At 36.1% G+C, this 22,826-nt stretch overlaps 1 protein-coding gene and 1 long non-coding RNA gene across 2 annotated transcripts; both read left to right on the forward strand.

Moving 5' to 3' along the window:
• The first annotated feature begins 7,747 nt into the window (after positions 1–7,747).
• On the forward strand, positions 7,748–14,853 carry LOC137394973 (uncharacterized). The gene is made up of 9 exons (XR_010978419.1): positions 7,748–7,889; positions 8,520–8,728; positions 8,937–9,057; positions 9,241–9,286; positions 10,829–10,933; positions 11,621–11,748; positions 12,597–12,650; positions 12,932–13,093; positions 14,742–14,853. It is a non-coding gene; the product is annotated as an uncharacterized lncRNA (long non-coding RNA).
• Positions 14,854–17,852: 2,999 nt separating this feature from the next.
• On the forward strand, positions 17,853–20,651 carry LOC137394703 (uncharacterized). Its single transcript, XM_068081472.1, has 3 exons — positions 17,853–18,210; positions 18,353–18,630; positions 19,927–20,651. The coding sequence occupies exons 1-3, from the start codon at positions 17,901–17,903 to the stop codon at positions 20,335–20,337; spliced, it is 999 nt and encodes a 332-aa protein (XP_067937573.1). The 5' UTR covers positions 17,853–17,900; the 3' UTR covers positions 20,338–20,651.
• The last annotated feature ends 2,175 nt before the right edge of the window (positions 20,652–22,826 follow it).

Here is a 22,826-nt window from a genome sequence, read left to right on the forward strand (position 1 = left end):
CAGTATAGTGGTTGAATTAATAATATGTTTTTATTCATCATTTTATTCATCTATTATATTATTATAATTATATTGTAACTTTAACCAAGGATGTATAATCAATCACTTCCCCTCTGAGGGGAGGTAATCATACCTGCCAACTCTCACGCATTGGGCGTGAGACTCACGCAATCACCCCAAAGAAAAAATGAAAATGCGTGAGGTTTTTGCCCCAATTTCCACAATTTTATATATACTATCATTGATACATCAATTGCCCCAAAACCAAATCTCACGCATTGCCCCACTCTTGGGTTGGCAGGTCTGGAGGTAATTAGTATAATAATGGTTAATACTATACCTGCTCTAACCAAGATTATACGCAATTTTTTGCAATAATGTACTGTAAATTCTTGCTTTAGCATAACTTTAGATTTATCAATATTAAATGAATCTATTGTTTGTAATTGTATTGTATTGGTTGAAAGAAAGGGAAACGAGAGGTTAAGTACAATCAATGTTATTGTTTGTGACGTCCTTCGGAGCTTGACCAAGTATATTAATCTACATGAGCTTTTTAACAATTTTGACATCATGTTTTCAACATCAACAGTCAACAAGAGTTCAAGTGCATCACAGAACCTGGAAATTTCTCTGTTATGTTTTGATGCACAGATGTCTTTTAATGGGTGTACATGGATATGGTAATCACCCTGTCCCACACATTAACTCACACAATATCATATTCTTTTTGGGTTTGTGTGTGCGCATTTTATCGCAGATGGGTTGTGTGCTGTAACTTTTTCTACTATTTTCAGAATGTACTACCAGATGGCTATACATATGAACAAAGGATTGAGTTAAAGTGGAAAGAAAATGAGTTCAATTTCTATGTCAAAGAGCTCAATAGCCAAGCCAGTATAGAAGGCTGGCTTACAAGATTCAAAAGCAATTTTCGTTGGAGGACTCGTTGCAAAAGACCCGCGACTAAGAAACTGATATTTGTAAGTATCGTGTAAGTATTATTACCCATCAAACCAAAACACTAAGTGTGTTGTATATTTTACGCCTTATATAAAACCTTACTTTGTACTGTCAATGATTTTCTATCCTTGGCTATTATGAAAGGTTTTTTCTTTCAAAAGCGCACCCCAAATACATTGAGGTTAAATCATTGCATTGGATAAATATACAAAATAGTTAGCTGTGCGATACACTCCTTATTATACAATGCGGAACAGGTTTTGCAATTATTGTCCTGTGTTTCAATTGCGAAAATGCTTTTCTTCCCAAACAAAAGCTCTCCGGGGTTCACCTAAAAGTGTATGGCAAAGCAATAGAGTTTTGGACACATGGGTATCTGTTCTGAGCTATTTTGGTTACATGTTTTAGCTAAGAGCTGTCTGCCAACATCACACTGGGTACAAACGAAGAGCAGGAGCTAAAATAACATACAGAAATGTAAAAGACACCAACTGCCCTGCCTATATTAATATCAAATTAAGGAAGAGTGAATTATTGTGAATTTTCTAAAAGATTGGTACTTAAACAGATGGCGTTACTAGCATCAGCAGCTCCCTACGTTTGAAGTCTGAGTACTTGAATTATGCCGCCATTAATGTCATAGTGTCAGATACACATCAAGTTCAATCTCATTTTAACGCATAGAGAATTTCTTTTTATTAAAATGAAATCGATTTAACCTGAATTCTCAGGGACAATGAAACGGTGGCAGATGTGAAACTCAAACCTGGGCACAACCATCAGACAGCCTTAGCTGCAGCTTACTCCAAGAACGCTGTGTCCAATGAGACAAGGGTGACACTGAAAAGGCTTTTCCAAGATGGACATTGTCCAATGTCGGCACTGGAACATCTAAAATTGGAGGCTGATGAAAATATCATCAAGCTGGCTGACAGATCCATCATACCCTCACGAAAATATTGTACCAGGTATAGTGCTATATACAGTGAAACATGGATAACTCGCCCTCAGATATAGCGAACACATGGTAAACTCGAATGGATTTGCTTGGTCCGTTCCCACGCAATGATAAATGGCTTTATATAACTCGACCTCGGCACCGTTAACTCGGAACAGTTTTTTGCCGAATTCACAAACGGTTTCCGTTCAATTGGAAAGGAGTTCAATCCGGAAGGAGTTTCCACTAGTCGCGGAGCTGAGACTACTCTGCTTTCTTAACAAAAGCGCTTTTAGTACGCGTATAGTGTACGTATAATTTCCCCCGTACCGTATAATGGAACCGAAAAAGAAATCGTATAAAAATGATTAATAGGGTCGCTAAGATGTTCGCTTAGTTACGGCCAAGCTATAAACGTTGGAAGGTATTATAGCGATAAAAATCTAATAAAGATAGACAAAGCATGCAAAAAACATATTGTAACAGTGATTATATGCGGATACATAAAGATAAAATGTCACAAATAGGCTCGTGGCTTGGCGTCCGCTACAACAGACATCCGCTTTACGATGGCATCATGCAAGCAAAGAAAAGCGTGGAAACCTGACAAACTTAAAGTACTCGAGGAAATCGAAGCAGGACAAAAGCTATCAGCATTATCAAAAAGAGAAAATCTTCTAAAAAGTACAATGTCAACATGGATTAAACAAAAAGAAAGAATAAGACCGTTATGTGACCAAAATTCATCAAGGCTAAGAGATCGTTCAACGTCGCACGATGATTTGGATGGTGTATTATTGACTTGGTTTAGACAATCGCGAAGTGAAGGCGTACCTATCGATGGGCCAATTTTGTTAGAAAAGGCTAACAAGTTTTTAAGGACTATAATAACTGTTTAAAATCTATTTCTACAATAAGTCACACTGTTGATCTTTGTCAAAAAAATACCTTGTCACAGACTACACTCGATAAGTTTTTTAAATGAAACAACTGATCAGATGTAAAGCATGCTTTTTTGCATTGGTCATAAATGTTTACTTATGTCCAGTTTTAAAAATTATCAGAAAGAATAGATATTTTTCTATTGGGCTGAGATTTGTTTGCAGTTTTAGGTTATGTGACTGACAAGACGTTTTAAGATTAAAATTGGCAAAATTGATCTCGAGTAAAACACTCAGAAAAAAAGTCTTCTGAGCGTTTTAACCGCGATTAGGTTTTGCCAATTTTAATCTGAAAAAGTTCTGGCAGTCACATCACCTAAAACAACACACAAATCTCAAGTGTATAAAAATATCTATACTTTCTGATAAATACTTTAAAACTCTACATCAGATGCCCTTTAACTTACAACAAACAACCTATACTTTAGTTTTATATATACATGTACAGTAATACTTCAACTTACGAGTGCTCCAACGTACGAGAAACTTGAGATACGAGCCAGCTTTCACGCAAGTTTTAGCACTAACATACGAGCCATGTTTGAGATACGAGCACTTGAGTCAGTTGCCAAGTATGCCAAAGGTGTTTTATGAGAATTCCATCACTCTGTATTTTTCAACTGCTCAGGTTATACTTTTGTACCGTGTTTTTTGTGCACGATTATCTGTGCAGAATTATGTGAATTAAATGTACTGTACGTAGACCGAAAGTTTGCCAGTAAAATGAAAGATAATACAAAGAAAAAGCAAATGATAATTGATATTAAACGGAAAAATATTGAAAAATATGCGAAATGTGTATGCGTGATTGAGCTAGCTCGGCAATATGACAGAAATACATTCACAATTATCAAACAGAAGGATTATATTCAGGAAATTTAGTTCGCAAACGGACTAACCATAGTTTCTAAACGGGTCAGCGATCTTCACGACCGCTGATGGCATTGGACAAACAATTGGCCAGTGACAGCGTAACTGAAACGATGTTATGTGAAAAGGCCAGCGCTATCTATCCAAACTGTTTGATAGACATTCGGACACGTTGGCTAGTGGTCGTGCATTAACCTTTTGTGACGACACCTGTGTTCGTCCTAATCGTAACATGTTGAAAGGGCGACAAAGGCTAACGTCCTTAGATAGGTTTATCTTAAAACGGCTGGCTTGTCGTGAAAGCGAAAAAAGGAAAAATTAGCTAACTAGCGAAAAACTTCAAATTGTGAACGCCGAAGAAATTTTAATTATGTTTAGTTAAAAATGAAAGTTTGCTTTTAGGTTTTCTTCCAAGTTTGTCTTTTAACACTTTGATTGATAAAATCCAAATTTATCAAAGTCAACTGTTTTAACGGAGGATAACTTATATCTCCCTCCCTGGCAAATGCTAGCGTTAACTGCTATTGTATGTATTTAATTTTATATTTTAATTAATCACATTTCCTTGCATTATTTTTTATTTGTTGCTTTTTGAAAACATGTAGTATGTTAGGACAATAGCCAACATGTTCTTTCTGTTACAATATCTTGTTTTGAGTGTTTTATTTGCATTTCTTTTAGAGTATGGAAACCAATCAATATATATTTAATTGTTCTATATATAAATAAATTGCACCAACATGCGAGTAAATTGATATACGAGGTCAGTCTTGGAACGCATTAAGTCGAAGTATGACTGTAGTTTGTATATGTATCTACTGATAAATACATTCACTTGTGACTGTGCTCTGATAACTTGAACGCTCTGATAACTCAAACACTTTCGCTCGGTCCCGTGAAGTTTGAGTTATCCATGTTTCACTGTATATATATATATATATATACAGTGAAACATGGATCTTGAGATTTTCTGTCATTGATATATATATATATATATATCAATGTCAGAAAATCTCAAGTGCCCTGTTTCTCCAAATATGATGTTCAGTTTTCCATAATCATCCACTATCCAAACAATGTTTTGAGATACACTGCTTGTCAGTTAAAGACAGTTATTAATATGCACTATTAAAAGCAAAAAGTTGAAACTTTTACTCAGCTATCGTTGTGTTCAAATGTGAAACATGTAAGTTTATTTTTATGTTGTCTCAGATTTAACAAAAGTGGGTAAGTCAGATGTCTTATTCTTTAACAACTAATAATTTGTCTTGATCTAATCTGATCTAACCAAGGTGTCCAGCTTGGTCTAACCATTACCTACAAGGTGTGTTTCATTTTAGTCACTTGTCACTAGGTAAATGCTGTCATGCTGCTGCATTACTTTTCTAAATTTGGTAATGGTTCTTGACACGTTTTTCCAAGGTGTTTAGATAGTAAGCTTTAATCTTCCTTGCACCCTTTGCCATCTACAGCACTGATATTCTTCAGAGTCACACCATCCTGGACCCTTTGTGATTGATTATAAGTTTGCAGGATCCGAAGCTTATGAAAAATGATGCTAAGCTAACAAGACAAATTGGCTTGATACCACATATTTACAATGACTGCTCGAAGTTATTTGCTAATGTCATGAAACTTCTTCTTTTCCCATGACTAGGTTATATAACCAGTTGAAAATATCCAAGTATGGCAATTTTCAAAAGACCACAGAAAAGATGCAGGAAGCGCTACAAGAAAAGCTGCATCAAGATGGAGTTGACCACTCAACCGGCATGACATCTGATGGTCAGATGGTTGTCTCAATAATCTCACCATTAATGAAGCGAGCTCATAGTCTGAGGTACTTGTTGTCTGAGGTTGTTGTCTAATATGTCAAGACCCTTATGACACTGTATGTATCTCTAAGTTGTTTCCAAGATATAGCCTTTGCGTTTTTAGTATCTAGCCCATGCCTAGATTTACCAACCACAGCCGCCAGCATGTATTCTTGCATCAATGCAGTGACAGTGTCTTGTGTTGGTAATATTTAGCTTTTGTTTAGCAAATTGTTTAATGCCAAAATGTAGATCTAATATAGTATTTGTTTGTTGTAGAGAGGCTGGCGAGATGGTATTTTTAGATGCATTGGTGGGATGGATGGGCACCAGACTCGACTATTTCTATTACTCACACATTGTCCCGGTGGAGGGGTTCCTCTAGGTCAGTCACACTCCTTTGATACGCAATGAAACCCCCTTTTTGATGCTTGTCAAAGAATCAAGCCTCAAAATTTCATTTTGGTGCTGTATTTTGTTATTTTAAAAAAGATACCCTTTCACTACCAGATTTAAGTTTTATAAGTCTAGTTTTATTAGTGATCAATCTGAAGATGCGCAACTGCCTTCGGTATTTTTTGCATTCAGCCTCCTTCCAACTCACTCTAGTTCAATTCAATTGTTTCAGGTGCTTTTCTCACAACAAGTGAATCAGAGGAGGCTGTGACTATGGGATTAGCTCAACCGAAGCAGCTAGCGGGTGAGACAGGATTCAATTGCAAAGGTTTGTATATAAATTCAGTAAGTGATGGAGCTATATATTGCCAGGCTTTTGTTCAATTCCAAATTTGTTTCATACCGCCATATCATAGATTGATCATCCACACAGGATTCTCACCTGAATAACGTAACATATCCACACCTTAGATCAACCAACTGCATGAATGATGCGTCTCTGCAGGTATTAAAGGGCCAATGGTCTTTATGGTAGATGATGCCCGAGCTGAGCATGCAGCCATAATGTCTACATACCCTGATGCAACAATACTGCTGTGTAGCTTTCATGTGCAACAAGCTGTATAGCGATGGCTTTGGAAAGGGGATAACAAAGTTCTATTGAGAGATAGGAATGGGTGTATGGATTTGTTTCGTCGCCTACTATACAGTGAAACCGAAGGAGATTATCTTGAAATGTAAGCTTTCTGTTTCTTTGCAAAGGCATCAAACAATAATCATACTTGTCAATAGGTATTGTAATATCATAAACACTTGGGGTTAAGGAATTGTGCTAGCGTCCATTATCCAGCTCCAATGGAATGTTTTTTCTTTTATCAGTGGTGACACTGTCCCTTTGGGGCCAGCAGCTGCTCATTAAGCACAGTGAATTTCCAGTCGAGAGGTTTGGACCTTACGGCTACCTTGCCATCATCATTTCAATTTTTAGAATTTAAAAAGTTTCATTTTTTAACAATCTATATGTTTATTTGAAGCTATGAGACTGATCACCGTTGTTTCTCGAAATATCCCAATTATGCTGCATATCTGGCTTCATTACATAACCGCCATCAACTTTGGGCTTTGTGTTATCGGCAGGATACGAAGACGAGAGGTTTGTTTCTTTACAAAATTTATTTTATAAAGGCGTACCCCAAATAGCATAGAAAGCCGCACATCCACATTTTTATTGTTTGGTCTATGTCTTACATGGTTTCTATTCAATGAAAGTAAAGCTTTGTCATTTGCTAGGAGGTAGAAATATCATAGTGAAGGTAATATTTAAAGTAGTATACATCAAGGTACAAGCCTCACTTTGTATCATATCACAATTTGAAGCTGTGTGATACACTCATCAGATATTCTGGAAAAAGGTCTGCATTTAATTGAGGGCTAATTTCATAGAAGCCTGTGTGACATATGTGAAAATACTCTCCTTCCCACTCGAAAGCTATTTGGGGCAATAAGACAATAATTCCTGGTCTCTAGACCATGTCTCAATTCATAACCACATCTCTTTACCAAGCCTTTTCACACTGAGCCGAGTTTTATGTTGCCTTAAAAATCATTGTCATGAAAAGGCCAGTATATGGCACAATATGTGTCTATAGGCTAACCTGGTCTACCGTCATGAGATTCATACACATGTTGTTTGAATCCAGGCTGTTGGTTCTGTTTATACAATGAATAGCATTCCATGTATTTACTTGTAGGCGACAATACAAACAACTTTGTTGAAGCTGCATTTCGTTTGTTGAAGGACGCAGTTCTGGGCAGGGCGAGAGCATTTAATGTATGTCATTTGGCTGATTTTTTATCACGAAGTTCGAGACCGTTATATCTAAATGACTCCTAGATATAGCTCATGGAAGACAAAAGCTTAAATTAAGACGAAAGCAGCTAACCGGGATGAAAGCAATAGTTACACATGTAAGTCATATATCTTATCATTCTAGATTTGACTGAACAGACTGCTGTTACTCTCTCATACCCTGGCAGCATTTCTATAATATAAAGAAAAGACATTTCTATATATAATAAAAGAACATTGGCTCGTCTGAGCTGGTTTGACCTAAAAGGCCAAAATAGGTCAGGCTCAAGGGTGATGTATTAAATGATTGAAAGACTAATGTGTGGATATTATCGAATATCTTGAAGAAGCCAAACTTGTTATCCTAAGGTAAGCCTAAGCTCTCAGGCAGAAACTGGGAGAGTCGCCAACTATCCTTCCTGGCACCCCTATTGTGAGTGCCAGCCACTCCACCCGCATTCTGTCTGAAAACGAAGGCTACACAAGGCTGGATGTTACACACTTACACATTTAGGAATTGTTTGTATTATACATACATAGCCATAATAGAACTCACAATGTGTCACAATCAGTAGTGCAAAGGATTTATATAGCGGCTTATCGCTCACCCTATTTGTGCTAACTTAGAGTGGATATTACTCACAAATTGTGCTCATGCTAAAGTGTATACTCAAGTTATGCCTCCCAATACAGGTCTAAAACAATCATAAAACTCATGACCGGCACAGATGATTCTCTTTTTTTTATAGAAACACGGTGAAACAGTATGAAGTTGGTATTGGCAAGACCAAACGTCTCGTACAGGCAGATCTTGGGCTGTGCTCATGCTTCTATGGAAGATGTGGCAACCTTTGCAAGCACATCTGGGCTGTGATGGACAGCAAAGATTTTGGTTCGGGTGTTCACCATTACAAGCCCAGCACAGAACAACTAGAACAGTTGTTCTGATTGGCAACAGGTAACGTCTGCATACAGAAGAAAAAGTTCAGAATGAAGCTCTTTGGAGCATTTTGTAACTTATGAAAACTATAACATATGGTAACTTATGAAAACATGAGTAATATGAGTTTTCATAAGTTAAACTAATTTAATGTTAAACTAACTTAAGCTAAACTAACTTATGAGTATGATAATATATCGTTTAGCAGATAAAATTATTTTGAAAGGTCAGAAAGCTAAGAAGGGATGGTTGGAGCCACTTCACTCCTGTATAGATAGTGAAATTATACATGCAGCTATTGTTGGTGAGGAAATGGTTGAGAATGAGAGTGATACAGGTGCTACTAGGTAAGTACTGTACTTGTTTATGAATCCAAGTATTATACATACATGTAGCTACATTAAATAATTCAATGTAATGCAGGCGGATTAATTGATGTGATGGACAAAATGTATGCACACCCTCTACTTACTACATATATAGACTGTACGCTCGAAACTGTTCATAAAGCAGGGAGATGTGCTTTTCAGATCTCGAAGTTATTCCCAAGATGACTCCACATGAGAGAGAAAGATGGTAGGTTTACTTACAACATATGTAGCGCAATCACTGCATATTTTTAATGACCGGATTCGTCCTTTGTAAACAGTGGAAACGCAAAAGCATACATGTATTTTAGCCTCAGCAATTCAATATCCGACTAGCATAAATTTTATTGAGAAATAAATATACCAAACCATGCCATGGTGAAACAACCACAAAACAGAACTATTGAACTTGACATGCACAACCTAGTATTAATAAAATTATGTCCTGTTATCAAAGTAGTGTGTCCATTCTTCTGGTCAGTTAAGCCCTCAATTTAGGAGGAGAAGATAATTCACTCCAGCATCTGAAAAAGCAGGCTACAGACAGACTGTGAAACTATACGACTCTGACCGTATCGAGCCACGAGGTTTTGAGCCACTGCTAACGTTTAGTTGTTGAGAAATTGAGTAGTAATCTTTTTGTTTAACAAAATATCTTGCAAGCATCTTTTTTAAGCAAATCTGTAATTACAAATGTGAGTTCTTTTAGCAAAATAACATAACGTATTTACATAGCTGTTTATCGTAGTTTTTTCGTGTTCAGAATAAATGGTAACATGCTCATGAAACGGAAAAAATCTTCTCAAAAATACACCATTAATTATTTTGTATTCGTTTATATTTGAAAAATAGTTGGATATCTTTTAATATGAGTACACTTTTGTAAAGCGGTGTTACATGAAATATTGAAAAGTTGCGATTATGTTCTGAACAAATAAAATGCACATTAAAACCGTTGTCCACTTCGTTACCATTCTGAGAGCCTAAAATGATTCTATTTCATTTCACTGTAAATATTAATATTAGCATCTCGTTAGGCATTGATTGTAAAAATGAAGGCAACAGAAGACATCAGTTTCTTATCTTTACTGTATTTGCTGCAAGCACACACTTTTTAATAACTAACTTTATATTACTACTAAGTCTCAACTGTAGCACCTTTTGAAACAACAACAGTATGTAGCTACTTAAGGAACAACCATTTAATTGTGTATCTCAAATTTTATTTGAACTTGTTACTACAATGGTGCGTTGTCAGTAGCACCGCCAGGCCCAGGCTGTATCTCATCTGTTTGGTTCACAAGAAGTGTAGGAGAGGAGGCAAGGTAAAGCAAATTTTTGTAGTCTCCTGCAATGCAGGGCAGTTATATTTTCGGACTAGACAGCCTGCCTGTGATCAGTAGTCCTCAGTAGTCAGAGACGCTTACTGCTTGCAATTTGTCTTAAAAAATGAATTGAAATGCACTACATATTCATATTGCTTCAACCCTAAAAGAAGACCTCAGTGGGTCATCATGTATTCATAACTGAATTTTTGTATTCGTCATTTCATCTTCTAATTAGGTCTACCTACAGGCCTCCCGTGCCTGTGGTCGGCAATCGTGTCGGTAGGTTATTGAAGTCTCGATAGCTGAATGACATGCTCGCTGACGACAGTCAACTTCTATGAGGAGCCTGAGGGCCTACCAAATATATTTTTTAATTGCAGTGTATTTAAGCATTATGCCACTCGTTCTTGTTTCATCGTTAGACAAGGCTGAGCAAGCCATCAAAGCCAATGACATCGAATATGGCAACAAGTTTTACACATACCATGAGGATGGCATATTCAACATGCATGAAAGAATTTTTGAAGGTAATCTCATATCCTTAAAGCACTTTTTCTCCACTGCCTAATTTGTGATCTTGTGTTGGAAATGAACATTTTATACCTCGGATATTTTAGTGTAACCTTGATTGTGAAGTGTAACCTTGATTGTAAAATGTAGGCCTTTGCTTGGTGGTTGTGCAATAGAAGTACATGTCACTAGTAGCTTATATGTTTTTATGAGGCCCTTTTTGGTTTGTTTTTGTGCCATGTGATCTATGACATCACAGGCACTACTTAATGCAGAGTTGACACAATTTTCATCAGTTCACTGGCAACTCACACTGGATACACATCTACCTCTCAGCAATAAAGGATTACTCTCTGTGGACACTCAACTCTTAAGCTTGATTTAATGAAGTGGATATTCATGTATATACCGACATGCAGTGGATTACAATCAAGCTTATAGTGCAGCCTTGATTCGAAGATATACATAGGCTTCAATGTACAAGCATTGGCATGCAATTGAAATGACATTAAAAATCATTGTATATTAATAACTACAATTAAGCAAGCAATAAATGTATCAAGCATCATATACATGCAGCAGTTAGTTCTCAATTGAGTGTTAGCAATCAAGTAAGGCTAAAAACCTACAACGTCTTCAGCCAATGAATCTAAAAATTCTGTACTATGTTTCTTAATTTTAAGATTTTATCTGCTCTAATATAGCAAGGTGAAGATATTTGGAGAGGTAAGAAGGTCATTCATGACAGTATGGCGAAGAAAAAGAGTATGGCTGCATGTACGGTCCTGAAAGACATCAAACCAAGAAGAAAAAGTACAAAGAACAGCCGAGGGTAAGTTACCGGTACACCAAGAATATTTTACTCAGCCTATTATAAGGGATATTTTTGGACAGCAAAACTCGGTCATTGTATGTCCAATATATTTAGACAAGGCTATCATTTCATGTCTTTGCAAATGCACAGACAGTATAGTATGGATTTTACATAGAGATGATAAATAATATTTATTACTTTTATGGATTTTAATTTGGCTTATTTCTGAAATAGCTATCTTGTAACAAAAGCATGCGTGCACATTTATATTCTTGTAAGCCTGAAATCAGAGAATGCAGTAAATCTAAGTCTACACTACTGTGAGGGTTGGACATGTCTAAGCTGTATTTGATACTTTGCCTTCGGTCTCACGGTACATCAAAGTTCATAAACAGTTTATTTATTGTAATTCATCTACACTCTCATAGAAATTCCGTAGAATTGCAAAGAAACAAGGACTTGATTGGAATGCTCAGATACCATATCCTTGACCCAATAGCCAGTGAAGTTTACGGCAATCTGTCTCATTTTTCTTGAGAATTTCTCATCCCGAGGCGCCTCACACATGTGCCAGATAGTATTATATCGTAGTTCACACTTTTGGTTAAACTTGGACGTAATATTTTATTTTACATTTAATATTTCACACCTAAAATTTGCAAAAACAATCATTAAAAGAAAGATGAAATGAATGCTTATTTTGGAGCCCTGGCAACAAGGCCTTTGTTTGGACTCTTTTGCCAATTTGAATTTAGTTAGATTGTGCCCACAAATATAAATATGCTATACATGTGCATAAATTCATATATGTTGTCACATGGTGTCGATATACATAATTTACGTATTGTTTATATTTTCAATCACAGAATCCAACAAAGAGACCGCATCCTCAAGACAATACATCTCATAGTAACACAAAGGTACTCACTCACATAACCAGCAATAAAATTTTAGGCAAATTGTGCAATATTAATTATGGTTAAATACGGAATTTCATTGTTAGGCGGATCTTCAAGCCCTTTGTAACCCTAGATTAGTAGCTAGAAAAATGTAAGGTTATAGTAGGATAATGCAGAAGAACCCCTTGTGTAGGCAGGATTAGGTTTTAGAAACAAATTATTTGCTGCCAACTGCGATATTTATTAAGTTGCCTGTTCACACCCAGCCAAATATTCAATACCTCGAGCATTCTGATTTATAGCTCAAGATAAGGAGGAAACGCAGTGCTTGCTCAGGACGAGTAGGAGTAAGAGCAGAGGCTATGTGAGTTTCCATAGATGTGGGGAGCATCTACGAAACGCCACAAACAACAGCATTATAGATGTAACTCAGACACCTGATGTTACTTTCATACCTAAGTCCGGTGAGTGGTAATATTCAGTAATTCAGTTTTAAAATTAAAACCCTGTTGCATGATGCTTTCGTGTCACTTTAGTCTAAGTGCTCAGTGTCTGAATTGGCGAGAGTTGTGCAGTGATGCTCCCAAATCTCTGATTCCAGATTTGTAAAGCATATCAAATAGCTGGCATGCGGTTTGCTCCAAATCAAATCACTTAGAAGGGTGACTGCTCAGCTTTCAAATAAAATGAAATTAAAACCATCATCCACTATGTAATTGATGGTTTTAATTTGATTTAATTTACAAGCTGGGTAATCCATTTTCATGGTGCTTTGATGCCAATCTCATGATTGGTGATTTGATGCGATTTGCAAATCTCTAATCAGGATTTGGGAGCATCTCTGGAGTTGTTATCAACACTTTGAGAAGTTGATAACAAGGTGCCATAACACCATCCGATTCGTAGACTGAGTACTTTATGGCGCCTTACAGTGCCTCGCGTTGCGTGTTCGCAACTCGAGTTGCTGTTTAAAGAACTTGGCTGTTACGCAAAACTAACACGGGTTTGTAAAATAAGCAAAGTGAGTAATTGGGGTGTCTCATTTACAGAACATTTACAGAAATTTAATAATGATAATTTAAATACATTGTATATATACATATTTAAATTATATATATATTGGCGATATTTGCCTATATTTATTTCTTCTTTATAAATATAAAGAGACAAAAACAATTGCAGAATGTAAAAAGCAAACTAAACAACAATCTATTTGGGGGCCGGGCCACTTCTTTTTCAAATGAAAAAAAGAGTTATCTTTCTAGAACCTGACAAGAAACTGAATGAACACCGACAATGAACAAACATAGAAATTATTTTAACGGCATTTAATGATGCACCAAAAAATTCCATATAGAAAATATAGGTAGCTAGAAAAAATGAAATGATGAATTGTTTAGTATGGCGCCTTACAATGCTTCTCGTTCCATGTTCTCAAACTGAATTGTTGAACTCGAGTTGCTGTTGAAAGAACTCGGCCTGGATTTTTGATGAACTCGAGTTGTGTAACTCGAGTTGCAAACTCGGCACACTATAATTCGCCATTAGCTCTAGTTTTACAGTACATACATAGTTTAATTTCTATTAGCTAACAGGTGCCTATTGATGTGCCATTGTCAATATAACCAGATCTACGGTTATGCCTTCGTAATACCAATATATTGCACCTTACTTTTACAAAGTCGCGTTGCGTGTTCACAACTCGAGTTGTGAACACGCAACGCGAGGCACTGTAAGGCACCATAGTACTTGGACTAATGTCGCTGTTGTCTTCTACAAATCAACTCTATGGGCTAAGTCGGTTGAGCAATGTAGGATCGGAAGAGATATATGAAGCCAGGAAATAATTGTGAAATAAAACTACTGTAAAAACAGTAATAAAGTCAGGAACTAGCAAAAGCAGATTTGCCCGGTACATTGAGATCGCCAAATTAACTTCTAGCTAATCACAATGTCCAATGTAACTTTCCAATCTACTTCATTAAATTAACAAATAATATTCCTGTCAAAGTCAAAAATCGTCGCAAATAATGCCACTTGAATACTGCATTCACAGTACTTTACAAGTTCAAGGAGATGTAAATACACATGCTATGATTGTTTTTATTTTAGATCAAGGATCTCCAAGAGGAGTTTGCAGGGAGTAAGAAATGACAGAGCAAAAATGCTTTATAATACATGCAAATATAAAAGGCTTTATAATACATGCAATATCTAGATAGGCATAGAACAAGTTTGTTTCCTATAACTGTGGGTGAACTGGCAATGAGGTGGAGGGCACGCCAGAGGGCATCTGGCGTGCCCTCCACCTCATTGCCAGTTCATCTGCAGCCATAGAGAACAAACTTGTTCTAGATAGGAATACTTTCATATGCAAAAACTCAAACTCTTTCAGCTTGGTACTGTGCTCAATTCTGAGTGAATATATTGATCAAATTAAAACATACTTGCATACATACAACATTCAGGATTTTCAACACTGATTTTTTTTTCAAATAACCCAGACTTATATTCACTTATTTTCACATATCTACATGTAGTATATGTGGCCCTTTTCTACTGTGTTATTTTGTTCTCATTTGTGCTTGTTAAAGGCCTTTCGTGGCTTTGTTGCTGATGTGGTAGTAATTAAGTTATGTGCAACATTTTCCTTTTATATCAAATAAAGTGAAATTATTAAACTTAACAATTTATCATGATAGATTCGTCTGATAATTGAAACAACTTACTTCCTATCATTGTTCCAGTGGTCCATCATCTGACATTTTGTCATTGCGCATTGGCTTTTCAAACAATGTATGCTGTATAACATTCGCAATGCCAATAGACATACATCATGCTAACGGTTTTGTGTGTGCTGCCCTCTGATTTTCCAGATTTGGCTACATTGTGCTTGTGGAGGTAACGGGAGAGCTGCTAACAATGATGCACAACAATTGCCACATGCATTATTTATATTGGAGCAAGAAAATACATCATCATGCCAACAGCAAGAAAATATTTTTTGCCCAAAAAATCCAGAAAAATTTTTGGTCACACATTGCTGTACTTATATAATAAATATATAAGCGAATTGACAAATGAATACTTACAGAGTGCGGTCATGTTCAAAATCTAATTGAAGTTAGTTGTTGAAGTCGGTATTTGCAGTAAAGATAAGATAGACTAATGTCTTCTGTTGCCTTTTCACAATCTTTGTCTTACGATATGCTAACATAAATAGTTACACTAAAATGAAATATAATCTTCTTTAGCTCTCAGAATGGTGGCAAAGTAGACAATTGTTTCAATGTGCATTTTATTTGGTTAGAACATGATCACAAATATTCAATAACTTATGTAATACCGCGTTACATACATGTAAGTGCAATCATATTACAGCGTATGTAAGATATTTTTCATATACACTGTATAAACGAATACAGAATAATTAATGATGTATTTTTGCGAAGATTTTCTTCCGTTTCGTGAGCATGTTACTACAGTAATACTTCAACTTACGAGTGCTCCAACTTACGAGAAACTTGAGATACGAGCAAGCTTTCAAGCAAGTTTTAGCACTAACATACGAGCCATGTTTGAGATACGAGCACTTGAGTCAGTTGCCAAGTATGCCGGAGGTGTTTTATGAGAACTGCATCACTCTGTATTTTTCAACTGCTCAGGTTATACTGTTGTACCGTGTTTTTTTTGTGCACGATTTTCTGCGCAGAATTATGTGAATTTAACGTACTGTGCGTAGACCGAAAGTTTGCCAGTAAAATGAAAGATAATACAAAGAAAAAGCAAATGATAACAATTGATATTAAACGGAAAAAATATTGAAAAATATGCGAAATGTGTATGCGTGATTGAGCTAGCTGGGCAATATGACAGAAATACATTCATAATTATCAAACAGAAGGATCATATTCAGGGCATTTTGTTCGCAAAAGGACTAACCATAGTTTCTAAACGGTGCAGCGATCTTCACGACCGCTGATGGCATTGGACAAAAAATTAGCCGGTGACAGAGTAACTGAAACGATGTTATGTGAAAAGGCCGGCGCTATCTATCCAAACTGTTTAATAGACATTCGGACAAGCTGGCTAGTGGCCGTGCATTAACCTTTTGTGACGACACCTGTGTTCGTCCTAATCGCAACATGTTGCAAGGGCGACAAAGGCAAACGTCCTTAGATAGGTTTATCTTAAAACGGCCGGCTAGTCGTGAAAGCGAATAAAAAGGAAAAATTTCTCGCTAACCAGCGAGAAACTTCAAACTATGAACGCCGAAGAAATTTTAATTACGTTTAGTTGAAAATGAAAGTTTGCTTTTAAGTTTGTCTTTTAACACTTTGATAAAATCCAAATTTATCAAAGTCAAATGTTGTAACGAAGGATAACTTATATCTCCCTCCCTGGCAAATGCGAGTGTTAACTGCTATTGTATGTTTAATTTTACATTTTAATTAATCACATTTCCTTGCGTTATTTTTTATTTGTTGTTTTTTGAAAGCATGTAGTACGTAAGGAGAATAACCAACATGTTCTTTCTGTTACAATATCTTGTTTTGAGTGTTTTATTTGCTTTTTTTAGAGTATGGAAACCAATCAATATATATTTAATTGTTCTATATATAAATAAATTGCACCAACATGCGAGTAAATTGACATACGAGCTCAGTCTCGGAACGCATTAAGCTCGTAAGTTGAAGTGTGACTGTACTTCGTCGACAAAACTACGATAAACAGCTGTGTGAATACGTTATGCTAGTTTGATGAAAGATCTCATATTTTTTATTAAATATTTGTCTAAAAAAGATGTTTATGCTTTAATTTGTTAAACAAAACAAAAATATTACATACTCAATTTCTAACCAACTAAACATTGGCACTGGCTTAAAACCTCGCCGTTTAGTCCCGACGTAAAAATTTCCATTTTCGGAGTAAGCTCCACCCCTACAAAACGACCCAGAAACTGACCGGTCGAGTTTCTGCACTCGCGAATGACCTTGGCCATTCTTCGGGTTTTGCGTACGGTACTGTGTACAGTACGATGGCCGAGTCTTTTAACACATTTTACCTATCGAAATAAAGGTCTTCAGCGGATTCGTTAAAACGTTTTCACATCAAGTCATAAATGGTCGATTTGGCCACGTGAGTAGCAACCAGCGTTGTTTATACTCACAAAGCATGGTATGTAATTATATGCCCTTTCAAGTCTACAAGACGGACTAAAACGAAGTAGTCGTCGGTGGGTTTAAAAGTATTTTGCTCAAATCAGCAAATATGGGCTGTAGTAATGGCAAAATGGTGCAAGTAAAGCCAGAAGGAGAGCTCCTTCAAAAGCATAAAAAAGTACAACATGTAAAAGGATTGGATATTCTGAACGGATCTAGCATATCTTCAGCTGGTGGTGGAGAAAGGCCATCAAAAAGCGCTACAAGCACAGCATCCAAACAAAGTCATGACTCAGGATATTCTGGCAATGATTTGGAAGAAGATGATGGTATTGATGAATATGCTAACATCATCACTGAAAACTCAGAGGGAGCAATAGTAGAAAAGATTGAGAGCAGTTTTCAAGCACCAGAACTTGGTAAGTGTTCGAACTTGCAACTCTTTTAAATTTAAAAGTCCAAGATCTATATGATGGGCTAATTTAATCATGCTTAAATTTTATTTTTTTAAATACAATATACAGTAGACACTTCGATAATAGACATTCATTGTTTGTTTAGATTTGTGCCTCAGTGGCACTCCTGCACCAAGAAACCTGAGTGCTAAGGATAAAGCTAGGCTTGATGAACAGAGGATTTTGGAGAATTTAAGAAATGAAGGTCTAATAGCTACACCAAAATCCAAAGCAAAAAATGGTCTAGCTTTTGAAGTTGTTGAAGCAACAACAATGCTAAGGCGTGCTGTTCCATCAAGGCTAGCTAAGCTTGAGAAAAAAAAGAAAAAGAAGACTAAGGAAGAAATTGCGGAAAAACTTGCAATGGCTGAACAGAGAAGGAAGGTGTGTATTTGAAATTATATATCAAAAGGCGAATGATCTAGGTTGAACCCTTTGCGCTTGCGATAAAACATGCATTCTACAATAACTCTACGAGTGTGTTAAATGATTGATTTTAAGCAGTGATTCATCAGCAATCAATATGTTTAGTAGCTTATTCAGTAGACCTGATTGTAGAATTTTTGGATGAAACATTGTAGATAGAGCAGCGATAAGCAACAGTATAACCTGGCAAGGCCGTAACAGAAAGCAATAACATAGTACAAAAGACACTGCCCTTAGTGGACATTGGATTCAAATATCAATAATCAAGACTATTTTGAATACTATTAGTTGTGTCAAAGTTTTTTTGTACAAGGCTAATGTTACATGATCAAACTGACTTTATTGATCGATGTATTGTAGCAGCCATATCGGGGTTGTTCTCCGTGATTATAAAAACAAATAAATGCAATCTTAAAATGCCTTTGAGGTAAAATTTATTCACATTTTTTTAAACAAATTAATTTTAAATGATTTGTGTCGCCAGCCTTCTATGGAGCCTTATGATGCCTGAGTTTGCAACCCGAGTTGATAAAGCGAGTTATATTTACAAACTCGAGTTTGTAAAATAAGGTGCAATATACTGGTATTACGGTAGCACAGCAGTAGATCTGGTTATATTAACAATGGTACACTGACAGGCACCCGTTAGCTAATAGAAATTAAACTATGTATGTACTGTAAAACAAGAACTTATGGCTAATTAGAGTGTCTCGAGTGTACAACCCAAGTTGATAAACCGAGTTATATTAACAATCTCGAGTTTGTAAATATAACTCGGTTTATCAACTTGGGTTGTACACTCGGGACACTCTAATTCGAGTTATATTTACAAACTCTAAGTGAGTTTGCAAATATAACTCGGCAAACTAGGGCACTCCAATTCGTCATAGCCTTCGCTTACCCATTACTAAATGATTCAAGCATATTTACGCTCTCTATTACTATTTTCTTACAGTAGTGTTCTTCAAACTTGCAGAGAAACAATGCTCTAATAGCCAACTAGCTGGCATTGTGCAAGCATGGTCAATATAAAGTCAATATAATTATTAGCTGTACAAACATTAATTATTATTAACATTCTTTCAGAGAAACAACTGCAAAAATTGTGTTGTAGAAAGCAAGTCAGACATGAATTTGTAGCTGGCATAGCCAGTTGACACAAATTCATTTCACTGCGCACCCATTGTACGAGCGCACTTTCTACATAGCTTTTACAACATTACAGTGAAAGATCTGTCTTTTGTTAAATTTTAGGATGCAGAAAATGAGAAATTGGAGAAGATAAATGCAGTTGCTGCAAAGTCGGATATTAGCCAAGTTCAACAAGACATGGTAAAACAGCATCAAGAGCTCCTTGAATGCACGACAAAGAAAGTTGATTCCGTTGTTGAAAAGAAAGAGCAACGACTCCAAGAAATTAAAGATAAATTGAAGGCGAGGGAGGAGCACGCTGCCAAAGTACGGTTAAGGAAAAAGTTGCATATTCCAGTTGAGGAAGAGGAAGAATATGAGCTCAATAACAATGAAACTAAGCGTGACGATAGACTAAAGCTAGAAATAGACTCACAGGACAATATTGCTGTCGGAGAGACGAAAGAGTCACAACAAGCTCCTACCTCAAATACTGAAATTGTCTCTAAACGGATAGCTGCTTCAGACACATAATAGACATAAGCCAAGAGATTATGCTGGTTTTTAGCTTCAATAGAGAGATGTGATTTTTATATTAAAATGTGTTTTTATTATTATGGGAAAAGTGATGGGATTGCGGGAGGTCACATAGACTAAGTTATTTTATATGAATTACTCGAAGTGACCTCTGGTCAAAAAGAGAAGAGAACTTCCAATATCTTTTTATCTACAGATTTTTATGTAAACATTTGCTCAATGTGTCACTTCATCTCAAACATAGATATTATATAATATTTAATGATATATATATATATTTATTATATGGTATTTATTAATAATTAGCAGAATTGCCGGCGTTGCACCGGTGTTAAAAATCAGCTTATAAACAGTGACAGGTAATGGAGTTGCCTGTCACTGCCACTTGCCATTAGCCTGGCACATTGTTAATAGCTAATTTGAGTAAGCTATTGCAAAAGTTGCTAATAAGAGTCGTAAGAGCAAGAATAAAATGACGTTATGCAATATCCAGATTGGTGTGCGTATTTTCACTCACATAGCGACATATATTGCCCAATGAATCCATCATCTGGCGCTGCTCAATGGTTTAACATATTGCTTTGGGAACAAGACAATCTGAGATCAAATCTCCTACGATATGGATTCTTTTTTTTAAGATTTTAATAGCTAGAGCTGGACAAACCAAATCACACACACAAACTTTGAGATTTATATACGTATATATAGATAATTATCTCCTGGCCCATATGTATTTTATTTAGCAGTATGTCATATCGGTGAGACAATTTTAGGATTGGCTAAATGTAGTGTCAGACATCAGTTCTGGAAGAAAACAGGAAAACCTATTTTGTCAAGGAAACCATAAACTGCTATGACCTATGATGACAACAATACACGCAGAAAAGGAATTTAAGACCTATTCATCTTACACACAGTGACACAACACACAGACCACTTAGGATGTCAGATGCTAACTAGAAGGAAAACCACTATATCTCACTATAATATATGCAGTTATTTATACTGCATATTTATTCAAATTCAACACAACACTGTTATATCGAGATTTTACTAAAACTCAAAACCAACAGAGAATGAAGTTAGACTACTGGATACACATACATTATGTCATGGCTTGGAGATATCAAAACACCAACAAAGAATGGAGTATGCCCAGAAGATACTGTATACTACGATACACAATGGGACGTACAGATAGCGTACAGGACGTACAGATAGCGAGCCACACCGGCAACAAGACCATTGAATGCATCCAAAGTCCAATAATTAGAAAGCAGCAACAAGCTAATTAAAAACTGCATACTGGGAAGAATCAACCACCCCAGATGAGCTAATCCCACATCAGAGACACAATCACTGTTTCCATGGTGCGCAGTACTTCGGAGTTGCCCCCTCCGAAGTACAAATAACATGTTTAGTTACTGTTGTTGCTTAAGTTCTACTTAAAATTAAATTAAATAGTACCTAAAATTTACCGCAGAGACTGGTCTCCGGTTAAACATTTTTATCTCATTTTTTTCAACATAGATCTTTGGGCTAAATCCATTAAGATTACCAATGGAGCAACCGACATAACATCGCAGTCAAGCCGCATAGACGGAAGAGAACAACTCTCTTTCAGTGCAGCTGATGCATCCGGTGCCGTGCGACAAGCTGTTGTTTTGCTCGCTGAAGGACAACTCCGGAAAAACAACAAGTTTGTCAAGACAGGCTACAGCCCAGCGAACTTTAGCTTTAAAACTTATTGACTATCTAATAAGAGATCACAATAGTTGTTCACATCACCAAGAGCAGAAAACTGGCCAAAGCTGTTGTTTACATTTGACTAAAATCTTGCAACCTACATTGCTTTATTCGAAGAGTGGTTGGATTGGTCTCGAGCCTAGATTAGCTTTAGCTATTGCGCCAGTAGGTCCCAACACTTAATATATCTTGATTTGTGTGATATTTATATGTGTTATTCGTTGAAATAGACCAAAAGCAAACTATAAATCTTAACTACAGTATGCTTGACCACAAAATTTATTTTTAATTTACAAAATAAATGATCTATGCATAGAAAATGAGCCAGATGCTCTGATGCTAATACAATGTCTAATAGCATTATATATATAAAGTATATAGTAAATTAAACAACTAAATGCCTACAAACTGTACAAATTGTATGCATATATAAAGCAAACAATAAATCTTAATCATATTATACTTGACTATCAAAGCTGTTTGTGATTCATAAAATAAATGATCTATACATAAAAGTTAATGAGCCAGATGCTCTGATGATCCTAATATAACGTCTAATAGCATTATAGTATATATAAATTATATAATAAATTGAACTACTGCATGCCTGCAAAGTGTACAATTTGTACAGTCTTTGTACAATTTGACCAGTTTTATCGATCATAGACTCATTGAAGTGGACATTACATAAAGTTGCATTATTGCTGGGGATCTCCTGCTACCTGGAAACAGTCCACCAA

The sequence above is a fragment of the Watersipora subatra genome, chromosome 4 (assembly GCF_963576615.1).
Source record: "Watersipora subatra chromosome 4, tzWatSuba1.1, whole genome shotgun sequence".
Classification (NCBI taxonomy): Eukaryota; Metazoa; Bryozoa; class Gymnolaemata; order Cheilostomatida; family Watersiporidae; genus Watersipora; species Watersipora subatra.

What these genes read in the sequence shown, in the direction of transcription:
- LOC137394703 (XM_068081472.1), top strand. Translation starts at nt 17,901, where the DNA reads ATGGGCTGTAGTAATGGCAAAATGGTGCAAGTAAAGCCAGAAGGAGAG. An exon ending in TTTTCAAGCACCAGAACTTG is followed by an intron (nt 18,211 to 18,352) that starts GTAAGTGTTCGA and finishes TTGTTTGTTTAG; the next exon opens with ATTTGTGCCTCAGTGGCACT. An exon ending in TGGCTGAACAGAGAAGGAAG is followed by an intron (nt 18,631 to 19,926) that starts GTGTGTATTTGA and finishes GTTAAATTTTAG; the next exon opens with GATGCAGAAAATGAGAAATT.